A 14,974-nucleotide genomic window follows, 5' to 3' on the forward strand; every position below is an offset into this window, starting at 1 on the left:
GACAGAGCTTACCCCATCTGATTATGACAGAGCTTACCCCATCTGATTATGACAGAGCTTACCCCATCTGATTATGACAGAGCTTACACCATCATCTGATTATGACAGAGCTTACCCCATCTGATTATGAAAGAGCTTACCCCATCTGATTATGACAGCTTACACCATCATCTGATTATGACAGAGCTTACACCATCTGATTGTGACAGAGCTTACACCATCTGATTATGACAGAGCTTACACCATCATCTGATTATGACAGAGCTTACACCATCTGATTATCAGAAAGACACGGAGGAGACGTGAAAGACCCCATGTGTGTGTGTCTCTCTTTCTCTCTCTCTCTGAAGGCAGCCGAAACAAAAGACGACAGAAACCGGACACGAGATGGAGAAGGCAAAGGATCCTTGTTTACATGAGGCTGGGTAATTTGGCCTTGTATCCAGCCAGCCAGACCCAGAGTCAAGAGGCGGGCCATAGTGATGAGTCTTCATGCGACACTGGGAGGGTGGGGTGTATGCGCCCGCCCCCCCGCGCCTCCCTGCCATAGACCATACACAGGGCCTAAGAGGAGCGAAGGGTGGTGTCGGGTTGTGAGGAGGAGGGAGGGGGGATAGAATCCGGTCGGTGGTCGGAAGGCGTGTCGTCGGTCTCGGGTGTCGGGAGGGGGGAGGGGCGAGTCGGTCTGGTGAACGCCCTCAGGGTATATATACGTCGGGGGGGAAAAGTGCCAGGCGCAGCAGGTAGACCAGGCAGTAAACCAGCCTCTCCGTCAGCAGCAGGTAGAAAGAGGAGCCAGCCACCCCGCCGCCCGACCCGCCCATCCCACACCGTCAGCCGCCAGCATGAACAAGTACTTCCCAGGTATCGGTCGTATCGAATACCGGCCCGATGCTGGCCCGGAGGACACCCTCGTCTTCCGCCACTACAACCCTGGCGAGACCGTCCACGGCCGCTCCATGGAGGAATGGCTCAGGTTCTCCGTCTGCTACTTCAACACCTTCAGGTGAGTTCTCTTGTCACCAGCATACCCTAGGCGACAGTGCCAGCATTCATTGCTAACCTTAGTGCCAGCGACGTGTTACTCCGACTGCCGGCACTGTGTTATCCTTAGTGTCAACAGACTGACTAGTGTCACCTCTCAGTGCCATAATACAATGCCAAGAGCACTTAGTCCAACCCCAAGTGCCAACGGCAAAGGCAGCACCAAGTATCATCTCTAGTACCAGCACTGAAGTGTCATCCCCCAGTGCCAACATTCAGTGTCATCTCTACCACCAGCACTCATTGCCACCCTTAGTGTAAGCATTCAGTAACCACGCAAAGCGACAGCATCCATTGCCACCTCATGTGCCAGCACCCATTGCCAACCAGAGTGTTTGAATCCCTTGCTTACCGTAGTGCCAGCACCCACTGCCACCCTTAATGCTAGTGCTCTCTATGAGGATTTTCTACGTCAGAAGAAACTGCGTCATCTGAAGTAGTCCATTCCTATACAGATGACCTCACGGTCACATCACAATAACCTGACATTACCCAAGAATCAACATACATGCAGCTCTACCTGGCTAGTAAGTCAACCACTTCCACACCCAACAGATCTAGTCATGCCATGCATTACGTACGACACACACACACACACACACACACACACATGACATCAACTTCCCCCACCACAATCACCTATACAAATGCCATCAACAACGAAAAGCCTTCAGTTACATTTTAGTACCAGATTTGGTTAAGATAAAGAATCCCTTCGTATTCTTTACAAACAATTCATCTGCTCCACTCTAAATCACGCCTCACCTGCCTGGTTATCCACCCTGTCCAAATAATTTCTAGCCTGTGGACATGCATGCTACTCTGATATTTGCTAGCAGACAGATGGTCTCCTTAACTGTTCTCCTAAGGTGAGACCTTAGCAAAAGGTTAGGGACGACTCTAAATTCTTTCCTCCTTCAGAGACTTCTGCAGTTTAGTTCCAGCTAATTGATATTTCCATCGAGACCTTCATCTAGTGGCCCATCCTCAAATCTCACCACTTATGTACCAGACCAATTTCGGCGTCTGTTTAAGTCCCCTTGTAAGTTGATGCAATCCTCCTTGCTTTTCACTTCCCTCACCTTTGGATCATCTACTCACATATTTAGGTAGGAGTCCACGCCTTTTGGGAACTTGTTTACATAGATCCATTGGAGTAATAATTCAGAGAAAAATCCTGTGGTTTATCTTCTTGTGACCTAACAATCCATTTCGAGTAGGCTTCCCTAAAATGCGTCCTTTGTTCCTTTCCACGATGATGATTTTCTGTCCGTCGAAGGAGTCTTTCCCTTATTCTTGTCTGCTGATCCAGCTTCTTATGTTGTACAGTGTCAAATGCTTTCTGAGTTCAAATGCAATCTACCCAGTCTTCCTTTATCTTTCAACAGCTTGCTCACTCGTAGAAATCTGAGGGTTTCGTTCGTGATCTTTTTTTCCCTTAAAGAGTTGTCTTTCACTAAAGTAGTGCCTCTCCTGCAGAAGTCTTCCATTTTCTTTCTGATATGTTTTTCAGCACCGTGCACACGACACTCGTGAATCCTATCTATTTCAGCGCTTCTTCCTAGTCTCCTTTCTTACAAATGGGGATGATGTTTACCCATTTTCTACTCCCTTGTCACTCTGTCCTTCTCCAGTGCCATCCTGAACAGTATTTCAAGAAGGGCTGTCAAGTGGTTCTGCATTGCATTTTCACTTTATTCATCTTCTATTCAAAGGCTTTCCGTCTTAACAACTAGGCTTCTTCGGACTGAACTCATCAAGCTCAGCCCTTGTATGAAAAAAATGAATAAAGTGAATGAAGGTGAGAAAAGGAATTTATGTATAGCGTTTGCATAGATAAGTATAAACTCCAGTGTGGTAGTTTTCACCAGATATAATAAGTAAGGGTCCAGTCATGTTGGATTGTACCAGAACACTTAACTCATAAATCTGCCATTTGTACCAGAACACTTAACTCATAAATCTGCCATTTGTACCAGAACAACTTAGCTCATACATCTACCATCATTTTAGACAAATTCAGCACACGTACGATATTTCTAGATAATGTTAGTATGATAAATCAATCTATTATAAGGATTTTCAATGAATACATCTTATAGTAGTACAAGTATTGCTTATTCTAGATATTCTTCGTTGTTTTAGCAAGGTTTAACCAAGAAGAAATCGACTTACACCCTCCCTTTACGTGACCAGCAGTGACTCATGAGGGAAAAGTACAGTATATAACGACTGTTGAATTTGTTGGCCTCAGGTACCTGGGCTCAGACGACTACTACGGTGACCGGGCACACCAGCGAGCCTGGGAGGATGGGTCTCGTACACTGGACAACTACAAGCGTCGTATGTTGGCAGCCTTCGAGTTCTGCCACAAGCTGGGGGTCAAGTACTATTCGGTAGGGGACATGGACATTTCCCCCTGGTGGCTCTTACCGACCACCTCCTGGAGGAGTTATGGCATTGGTTCTAATATAAATGATTACTTCCTTCATTCCTGACGAAATAATAAATGGATAAAAAAAAAAACCCGATTGATATTAGCTTTTACCTCAGCGTTTGTGTGTCTCAACCCACAGGTCAGCGATCGCGACATGGCCCCTGAGGGAGAGAACTTTGACGAGACCAACACCTACCTGGAGGAGATGGTGACGCTTGCCGCCGACCTCCAGCGGCAGACCGGCATCAAACCGCTGTACTACAGCGCCGACCTCTTCACCCACCCGCGCTACATGAACGGCGCTGGTGCCAACCCGGACGCCCACGTCTTCGCTTACGCCTGTGCCCAAGTCAAGCGTAGCCTGGAGGCTGCCAAGCGTTTGGGCGCAGACAACTTCGTCTTCTTCAACCCTCGCGATGGCTACCAAAGTCTTCTCCAGCGCCAGATCTTCCGTGACATGTCACACATGGCGCAGCTGTATCGCATGGCGGCCCAGTACAAGGATAAGATCGGCTTCAAGGGTCAACTCCTCATCCAGCCCAAACCATCCGACCCACGCCGTCACCAGTACGAGTCTGACGCCATGTCTACCATGCATATGCTTCGCTACTTTGGCCTCGACACCCAATACAAACTGTACATCAAGCCTGCTTTCTCACGCCTCTTGGGACGCCCCTACGAACATGATGTGAACGTCGCGGCCGCCTTCAACATGCTAGGCTGTGTCGATGCCTCCGGCAATTACCCAGAGGTCCATGGAACCTCAGACCTCTGTGCCAAGAATGTGGCCGACGCTACTTTCATCATGAAGTGTATCCTTGAGCAGGTAAACAAAAGGCAGATTGGCGCCAAGCTACTCCCAATCGTGCATCATATTCATCAGTACACTGGTTTTGAACAATAATATTCAGTCAAAAAATATAATAAACTTGGTAGGATAACTATTAATTAAATAATGGATGATAAAGTAGTAAATATAAACTTGGTAGGATAACTATCAATTAAATAATGGATGATAAAGTAGCATAATCTATTGGCGAATTTTACAGGGTGGCTTGCAAGACGGTGGCTTCACCTTGGGCGGGCGCGTCCGTCGGGAGTCCGTGGAGCCCCGCGACCTCTTCCACGGACACATTCTGGCCATGGACACCTTCGCCCGGGCCCTCAGGAACGCCGCCCGCATGATCTCCGACGGATGCTTCGCCCACAGCATCCAGCAGGTAAGAAGGAATGGACATGCCCTATCAGAAGGTGATGGTACTGGTTATCAGGTTATTGAACGAAGGCTATTTCTCTGGAACGCATTGTTTATATAGGCGCTTCTCTTTTTTTTTATGTTTTAAAATAAAACCTTTTAGAAAAGCTTAACAGTGACAAAACAGACATTTGGGAAACAAGTACGAGACTATATAAGAAAATTTGTATGCATTTAATAGTAGTATTCTACCAAGTGGAGTCACGTTCACTAAAATTAGCACGTATCCTTTTACTTTCGACAAGTCCCTTTCAGACTAACATTTGCCGCCAAATTCACTGAGGACAACTTTAAAGACGTCTACAGCCATTAGCGTCCATTAATATAAAAGCCTAAGCGTCTATGAAATCCTAGGTATGACATCGAATGGCAAATAATTTGCTAACTGGCACTTGGAATGTTTTGCGAAAGTCTGAGGTTGTAACAGTACTTTACAGTGAAATCTAACGTTTTATGATAAACTAGGCAGAATTGTATAGTTTCCGCTGAACTGGATTTACGAAATGGCTAATTTCAAGCTTTGTTTCCCCACCTTGCACTACTACAACCAGCGCTCTGTTGATCAAATCAAGTACGGCCATTGACCAAAATTATCGGCAACTCATCAAAACTAGCACTGGTAACAACAGTTTTTCCAATATGACCAGTTCCTTTACCAATAGTAATAACCTTCCCCTTAGACACCAACATGTTCCTCACTAAACCTACTTAGACTCTCCGACTTGCAATTACATTTCCGTACGTCACGCCTCGTCTAGTACTGCACTCTATATCGTTCAATTATCTAAGATATTTTGGAGATGCTTCAGATACTTTAGAGAAAAAGAAATCACCAGAATTACATTGTAGAAAAAGCTATACTCACATGCCTGCAGTAGTTTTTGCCTTAGGTGTTTGGAACTGATGCGTCATATCAAAACATCCTACTTCAAAATGAAGAGAGATAACATTTCCAAAATGCTGCCCCTGAAAGTGAGAGAATTTTATTTCTAATAGCCTTCTGGTAGGAATATTTCATAGAGAAAAAGGTATAAGTAGTGACAGGGTATCCATTCAATTGTAATCTTGTACCTTAGATATTTACACTCAAGTTTTTCGCATCATTTGGTAAATAGTTTGACTTAAACTAACTATTGTCACAGCTGCATAAAACTTGGTAATAGCTCCATTCCATCATATGTCTACGCCCAAATTTTCCTTTAAACTGTAGTAGGTTTTACGTAAGCCCTTAAAGATCTGTGTTCAAGATAGGATATATTCATATCACCCTTCATATCGTGTTCAAGAGAGGATATATTCATATCAACCTTCATATCTGCTTTCACTATATCCAGATCTTGTCTCAACAGCGCTATATCTCCTACAAGTCTGGCCTGGGAGAGCATGTAGAGAAGAGCTCTTCCTCCCTGGAAGAATGTGAAGACTACGTGCGCAGGAACGGCGAGCCGCAGCACCAGTCTAGCCGCCATGAGCATTTCAATAACATGTTCAACTACTATGTTTACCCTCCACGTCAGTAGGCGCCACCTACCCCAAATGGCTGCCCACATTTTTAGGTCACCACGTCGCAATTCCTCCCCAAAAAAAAGACATTGGCTCGTAATTTTTATATATATTTCTTGTTGCATTTCTTGCTTCTCACTACACAAGATCGAGGGTCTTTTTGTTTACAGGTGTTCTCATGCCGATCAAGATTCTTATTTCGTATCGTATTTACAGATTTTATGAGTCACTCTGAGAATCCTTGACACTTCCAGTGACAGAGGTCTTCCAACATGGTCATATGCTTCCTCCTGCCATGGTCAGAAACATTCATTGTGCTTCAAGGTTGATGTCCTTTGGATATAAACACTTTTCTAATGGACGTCTATATGCTGTTCGCATCTGTAAGTCCAATAAGTCCAGGACTTTGGTTCGGAAGTTGGGGGGGGGGGACGGTCTGTGGCGATAATTTAAAGATAGTTACATACCAGAGTTTGACATTGTTCGTTGAAGGTGAAAATTACGGCTATATTGTCAAACAGTTTGAGCTACTAGTTATCGCTGACATCTGATGCTATTCGATCGTCCAAGGGAAACTCATATATGTGCATCAAGGTCTATAGAGGAGTATCCCAACTGTCAAACTGGTACGAAGTAAAAATCTGATTTGAATGAGCATAGTCATGTTTAGGGAATGTGTACTTAGAGATTGTGCCTGTGAGCTAGTTCCGATACTTGCTCGCCTGTTCTGTCTCTCTCTACAAACCCAGACTTTTCCTTATCATAATATTAGCCTTGGGGATAGCCTATCCTTCAGAGATAACGTTCTAACCCTAGTGCGTTCACTTACGCTGTCCCCAAAGCCTATGAAAATCCCCTTAAAACATTCTATCAAGCACTCAGAACCTCATCCACTTTTTTCCATCACCAAAACGGCTTCGCAGTGAATGATCTAATGAGTTCTCTCCTGTGGTCCTCCTCCCTCAGGGACTGTGGTAAAACATTTGTAGTGGTCTTCGTCATCTCCAGAGCATTTGACATGTCTTAGGTTTTCCTTTCTAAACGTCCTTCCATTGGTTTTCCTGCTTCTGTCTGTTCCCTAATGCATAGATTCCTCTGCGGCCGTTCCACTGAAGCAGTCATTGATGGAGCGACTTAACAGCAGCGGTGTCCCTCAGGGTTTTGTTCTATCGCCTTCTATCTTTCTTCTCTTCGTATATGATCTGTTTTCATCTTACCATGTTCATTCTTATGCTGATGATTCCACTTGAGACATTCCAATTACCCTTCCCCTACTTCTAACATTCGTTCTTTATTTTTGCACTATATATATATATATATATATATATATATATATATATATATATATATATATATATATATATATATATATATATATTTTCTCTCATTTCGGACCCATGCAACATCTCGACTGGGAAAGCAGCAACAAAGTGAAATTCAATAATGTTAAAAGGCTATTTCTCCCTACGTCCCTATCTAATTGACACTTGTTTCCCTCTGTCGTTTCAAAACACCACAATTTAACCATGTAATAACATAAACATTAACATATAGGCATAACCATATCTTCCCCATAACTAACGTTACAATTAACATGAAACATGTCTACTTCCCCAAATTTATTTTTGGGGAGGGTATTGTATAGGTCCCGTATAGGTCTATTTCTCTCGCGAGCTGGTATTTCATATCTAACACGGGTTTTTACTCGTTTTAGTATGAAGTGCCTCTTACATTACTTCCTCCAATTCTATTAGCGACAATAATAATACTTCCAACACAATCATTGTTCTTTGCAATGTTGCTGACTTCTCCCTCTTCTAAAGGTGCCAATTTAGCCACACCTCTGGTGAGGTGTTTGCACATGTCCTTGCAATCCAGGCGGGACAATGACACTTGCAGATCAGAGATAAGCGTTTGGCGGCTGCTTCACACAGTTTCTGTGTAGAGCTCCGCCATTTGGGGAATGACCGTTATGATGGCCACTTCTTTCCTCAGAGAGGTAAGCTGTGGAATTCTCTTACTCCTTTCGTTTATCCCTTTCCTCGTGATGTTTCTATCTTTAAGTCAGGTCTACAAACGCCTGCGGAGCCATGCTTAATTTCTAATTCCTTTGCCATTCCCTCTATTTTTTCCCCCTCTTTTTTCCTTTCACCCGTGATGGCCTTTGACTGAGGCATGTCGGTCACTATACCAAAAAAGAATATTAAGACATGGAATGTGATTAAGAAACACAGACGGAGATCTGGTATGGAAAGAATAACAGTACAGTGATCTTGGGCTGGTACAAGGAGCATACCATAGCCTAGCTAGCCAAGGCTCTGCAAACCTGTTAACAGAAGATGGAAACCCAGTGCCAAGCCAAGCTTGCCAATCACTACCCTCACACTTGTCATGTTCCCAGGAACCATTACCTTACCTGCTGATCCATATACCATCTATGGAGAAAAAAAAAAGATAAAAAAGATCTTAGGTAACACAGTTAATCAAGCTTGTATTCTGGCAATAAATTTCAGGAAAAATATATATAAATCTTATTCCTAACCTACACGAATTTAACCTAGAACATAGATATTTAAGAGAAATCACAGGTCCTTGTGCGAGTACACTTGTACATATCAGAGACCCTTGATAACCATTGACCGAGAACACTTGATGGTTATCAGACACTGTTGCTTCTTAGAACACAGTCGCTTGATATACTTTTCGAAGAACACTTACCAAATACATTTTCTAATGATCAGACAACACTGCCACTTACCAGATACCTTTTCTAATGATCAAACAACACTGCCACTTACCAGATACCTTTTCTAATGATCAGACAACACTGCCACTTACCACATACATTTTCTAATTTTCAGACAACACTGCCACTTACCAGATACCTTTCCTAATGATCAGACAACACTGCCACTTACCAGATATCTTTTCTAATGATCAGACAACACTGCCACTTACCAGATACCTTTTCTAATGATCAGACAACACTGCCACTTACCAGATATCTTTTCTAATGATCAGACAACACTGCCACTTATCAGATACCTTTCCTAATGATCAGACAACACTGCCACTTACCAGATACCTTTTCTAATGATCAGACAACACTGCCACTTACCAGATACCTTTTCTAATGATCAGACAACACTGCCACTTACCAGATATCTTTTCTAATGATCAGACAACACTGCCACTTACCAGATACCTTTTCTAATGATCAGACAACACTGCCACTTACCAGATACCTTTTCTAATGATCAGACAACACTGCCACTTACCAGATACCTTTTCTAATGATCAGACAACACTGCCACTTACCACATACATTTTCTAATTTTCAGACAACACTGCCACTTACTCGATACCTTTTCTAATTTTCAGACAACACTGCAACTTACCAGACACCTTTTCTAATGATCAGACAACACTGCCACTTACCGGATACCTTTTCTGGTAATCAGACAACACTGCCACTTACCAGATAAAACTTATACTTATCACATAACACTTCTACTTCTCAGACAGGCTACTTATCAGTTAATACTTTACTCAACGGGTAACTCAGTCGCTCGTTAGTTAACACTTCTACTTAACAGACGACACTGCCACTTACTAAATGACAATTCCACTTATGAGACAACACTACCACTTACTAGATAACACTCCCACTTTTCAGACAACACTGCCACCCATCACATAACACTGCCACTTACCAGATAACACTACTACTTATCACAGAACACTGCCATTTATGAAGAAATACTTCTACTTGTCAGGAAACACTTGTCAAAGGCATTGGCTCGTAACGCGACAATCTTCATAAACACAGTTGCTGAACATTTCCACTTAAAAAGAACACTACCAACACTTACCAGAGAACTCTTCTACTTAACAGAGAAACCATTGTAAATACACACCATTACATTCTTCAAAAAAAAAAAGGACATTTAGATACCGAACAAGACTGACCCCGGTATTGTTACATTTTTTTTTTTCTGAAAATACCCCAAACATGGCTTATAAATATCTAAGGATGTTGATAAATGCGTTGTTCAATGATTCCAAAACTTGAAAGAAATGCTGCAGTGGTCGGACAAGTGCCCAATGAAATTATCCTGTACATCTATGCAGTCTCTTTTCTTTTCCCTCGGAGTCTTAATGGATCCAATCCTTGCTCGCCTATTTCGCCTTCGTCTAAAAGCACTTCTTAAAAACACTGCTCTAACCCCTCCAACTGTTGACCCAATTGCTCTCACTTCTACTGTCCTCAAAGCCTTTAAAACTCAATTTTTTTAAACACAGAATACCATTCCTTTGTTCTAATCACCAATATGGATTTCTACTGGTTATTTTTCCTATGGGTCTCACCTCTGGTCCATCTCTCTATGGATTCTGACAAGATATGGCAAAAAAACATAAGAGACTCTATTACCTCACTGGTTTCTCTGCTTCTCTCTGCTCCCAATTGCAAAGCTTCTCTGACTGTTCTACTGCAGCAGTCGCTGACGAAGCGAGATCCCCTTCGTACCCTCTCAGTAGTGGTTACTCAACAGGGACCCTGTGTGGAATTCTATCAGGGGGTTACAAAGTTTCTTCCGGGTCCCCTTCTCTTCTTCATTAGTTATCCTGTTTTTATCTACTACGGTTCTATGTCATGGGCTGTCAGGCCAAAACGGGTATGGAAGATGAGAGAGGGGTGGAATGGAGTGCTCTGTTGAATTTTCTGCATTTGAGGTCCCTATGCTCCTATACGCCCTCCATGATAGATATAAACAAATATATATATATATTTATTAAAAAAGGGGGTGACTGTATTGTTGACTGGTTGGTATGTATGACTGGTTAATGTATGTATGACTCATGGTGAGGTGCCTGAGGATTGGCGGAATGCGTGCATAGTGCCATTGTACAAAGGCAAAGGGGATAAGAGTGAGTGCTCAAATTACAGAGGTATAAGTTTGTTGAGTATTCCTGGTAAATTATATGGGAGGGTATTGATTGAGAGGGTGAAGGCATGTACAGAGCTTCAGATTGGGGAAGAGCAGTGTGGTTTCAGAAGTGGTAGAGGATGTGTGGATCAGGTGTTTGCTTTGAAGAATGTATGTGAGAAATACTTAGAAAAGCAAATGGATTTGTATGTAGCATTTATGGATCTGGAGAAGGCATATGATAGAGTTGATAGAGATGCTCTGTGGAAGGTATTAAGAATATATGGTGTGGGAGGCAAGTTGTTAGAAGCAGTGAAAAGTTTTTATCGAGGATGTTAGGCATGTGCACGTGTAGGAAGAGAGGAAAGTGATTGGTTCTCAGTGAATGTAGATTTGCGGCAGGGGTGTGTGATGTCTCCATGGTTGTTTAATTTGTTTATGGATGGGGTTGTTAGGGAGGTGAATGCAAGAGTTTTGGAAAGAGGGGCAAGTATGAAGTCTGTTGGGGATGAGAGAGCTTGGGAAGTGAGTCAGTTGTTGTTCGCTGATGATACAGTGCTGGTGGCTGATTCATGTGAGAAACTGCAGAAGCTGGTGACTGAGTTTGGTAAAGTGTGTGAAAGAAGAAAGTTAAGAGTAAATGTGAATAAGAGCAAGGTTATTAGGTACAGTAGGGTTGAGGGTCAAGTCAATTGGGAGGTAAGTTTGAATGGAGAAAAACTGGAGGAAGTAAAGTGTTTTAGATATCTGGGAGTGGATCTGGCAGCGGATGGAACCATGGAAGCGGAAATGGATCATAGAGTGGGGGAGGGGGCGAAAATTCTGGGAGCCTTGAAGAATGTGTGGAAGTCGAGAACATTATCTCGGAAAGTAAAAATGGGTATGTTTGAAGGAATAGTGGCTCCAACAATGTTGTATGGTTGCGAGGCGTGGGCTATGGATAGAGTTGTGCGCAGGATGGATGTGCTGGAAATGAGATGTTTGAGGACAATGTGTGGTGTGAGGTGGTTTGATCGAGTAAGTAACGTAAGGGTAAGAGAGATGTGTGGAAATAAAAAGAGCGTGGTTGAGAGAGCAGAAGAGGGTGTTTTGAAATGGTTTGGGCACATGGAGAGAATGAGTGAGGAAAGATTGAGCAAGAGGATATATGTGTCGGAGGTGGAGGGAACGAGGAGAAGTGGGAGACCAAATTGGAGGTGGAAAGATGGAGTGAAAAAGATTTTGTGTGATCGGGGCCTGAACATGCAGGAGGGTGAAAGGAGGGCAAGGAATAGAGTGAATTGGATCGATGTGGTATACCGGGGTTGACGTGCTGTCAGTAGATTGAATCAGGGCATGTGAAGCGTCTGGGGTAAACCATGGAAAGCTGTGTAGGTATGTATATTTGCGTGTGTAGACGTATGTATATACATGTGTATGGGGGTGGGTTGGGCCATTTCTTTCGTCTGTTTCCTTGCGCTACCTCGCAAACGCGGGAGACAGCGACAAAGCAAAAAGAAAAAAAAAAAAAAATATATATATATATATATATATATATATATATATATATATATATATATATATATATATATATATATATATATTCCCAAGCCTCCTTTTGGACCCCTGTGCCCGGGTACGGTGTAAATACCTCCTTCACCTCCCTGTCAAAGGCAGTGTAAGTCCTCAAAGTTGCACACTCATCTGCTCTTTTTTTTTCTAGATATATTTTCTCTTCTACTTCTAAACCTGTTCACTTTTATGCTGATGATTCCATTTCACGCACTTCCAATCACCTCTCGTGTACTGTCTGTATGTGCCACTGTCCCCGAGGGTACTTGACAGTACGTACAGTGAACATGATATGTAAAGAAAACGTCAGAGGTACAGGGTCACATGACGTCACTACAGAAAACGTCAGAGATACAGGGTCACATGACGTCACTACAGAAAACGTCAGAGGTACAGGGTCACATGACGTCACTGTATCTACAATGGACTATCATTCAGTCTAGGGTCACAGGGAATTAGGCTAAGGAATGTTATTATGCTTTACAGTGTTAGTTCATTGTCATTAGCATAAAACCTGCAAGAAGTAATTCATATTCTTTTATTTTCTTATATAATACGACAGTAAACAAGTCCAAAGGTGGGAGAAGGAAGGAAAATGTTAGGTTGATTAGCATAATAATAGGCGAGTCGTTCTTGAAGTTACCTCGCAAACACGGGAAAAAAGGCGAACAAATATGAAAAAAAAAATGCATTCGTTGTTTTGGACCTTTAACTTAGCATGTCCAGAACCTTCTAGGTTCTTATTTAACAAAAATACAGTTTAGACACTGAAAAAGGAATAAACAGATAGATAAATTGATGTAATGGTGGCATGAGATATTCAATTAGCCATCTTTGTATACCTGGGAGGTTTAAACTCATGCTTGTGCAGAATGTAGGACCAGGTATGTGGACTCTGAAGCCATTTCCTGATCAAGGAAGTGTTAGCCAACCATATGGACGTCAGATTTTTTTCTAAATATGCTGTTCACAGCCATGATTTCCTAAAGGACCAAGAATCAACCCATCGCAAGAGTTCCACCTTAAGAGAACAATTGCATGAGACAAAATGTATACATGCAACTGATAGAAATGTACTTTTTTTTCTACAGGTGTAAAAGATTAGTCAGGAAACTGCTCACTTTATATGTTAGCCAGAAATAGAACATACTTGTCAGGTCAACACATTGTGCTTAAAAATATATTGAAATTAATAAAGAGGATCCATAGGAGACCAAGAAATAGAACACAGTTGTAGAATTAAGAGAGTTGAATTACAGAGGATTTCAAAGTTCATGAAATAAACCCATATTGAGAAGAGTACAACGTAAATTGGTTTAAAACCTCTAGTGTTTAAAACCAGCATGATGACAGTTAAGTTTTTTTGAAAGGTGCTAAGGCAGAACAAGTAAAGAGCTTAACAAGAAATTTAACAATGGATATGTTAAGAAATGATGTAAAGAAGTACCTTCAAAATTCTAAATCATTCTCATGACGTCAAGAGTGATCAGAAATAGGCGAAATTTAATAGCAGAACAACCTAAAGACATAACAAAAAGCTAAGCAAGAAGCCTTTTGGAATGGAGGTGAAGACTCCAGTGGTGGGTGACTGGAATAAACAAACTGTGAATGCTGGCAGTATACATAATATATGTAAGAGTTACTTGATGGTACAAAAAGTTCAAGGGATGAGATCTCACAAATATGAAACGTTCTGTGTACACTGCAAAATGGCAGTAGCAAGGAATCTCCAAAACTAGTAGTTGGTATTGAGAATTAGGGGCTGATGAATATGATAACTAGTTTATCATACCACTAAGGAATAGTTGTAAAGGAGGTAGTTTTTAGAGTGGTCCACATAAATATTGCTTTCCATCACACATATAAGGATATTAGATATAATACATAGGTCCTTTTATAGCTTTTAATACAAAGAAATTACTGTATTCATCACCAGTACTGAAAGGTTTAAGTAGACATTTTCTTTCTCGGTGTTCGCTACATTGCTTTGAATTATAAGATTTAAGAAATTCAAATTCAATCAATTGGAAAAAAAAAAAAAGATATCTGTCAGTATCAGCATAAGGTATATTCTAAATATTTCCCCTTTTATGTTCGCCAGAGAAATTGTGTTCCCAAGTAAGTACTGAAAGAAGGTCTAGATATACATTTTCTTTCTCGGTATTGGCTAAATTGCTTTGAATTATAAGATTTAAGAAATTCACATTCAATCAATTGGAAAAAAATATTTGTCAGTGACAGCATGAGGTATATTCT

General features: G+C 41.9%; 1 protein-coding gene across 1 annotated transcript; it reads left to right on the forward strand.

The window, feature by feature from the left end:
• The first annotated feature begins 724 nt into the window (after window positions 1–724).
• LOC139749571 (xylose isomerase-like) lies at window positions 725–8,768 on the forward strand. The gene is made up of 5 exons (XM_071663627.1): window positions 725–1,006; window positions 3,299–3,440; window positions 3,621–4,307; window positions 4,531–4,701; window positions 6,086–8,768. The coding sequence occupies exons 1-5, from the start codon at window positions 846–848 to the stop codon at window positions 6,254–6,256; spliced, it is 1,332 nt and encodes a 443-aa protein (XP_071519728.1). The 5' UTR covers window positions 725–845; the 3' UTR covers window positions 6,257–8,768.
• The last annotated feature ends 6,206 nt before the right edge of the window (window positions 8,769–14,974 follow it).

Source organism: Panulirus ornatus, chromosome 7 (assembly GCF_036320965.1).
Source record: "Panulirus ornatus isolate Po-2019 chromosome 7, ASM3632096v1, whole genome shotgun sequence".
Taxonomy (NCBI): domain Eukaryota; kingdom Metazoa; phylum Arthropoda; class Malacostraca; order Decapoda; family Palinuridae; genus Panulirus; species Panulirus ornatus.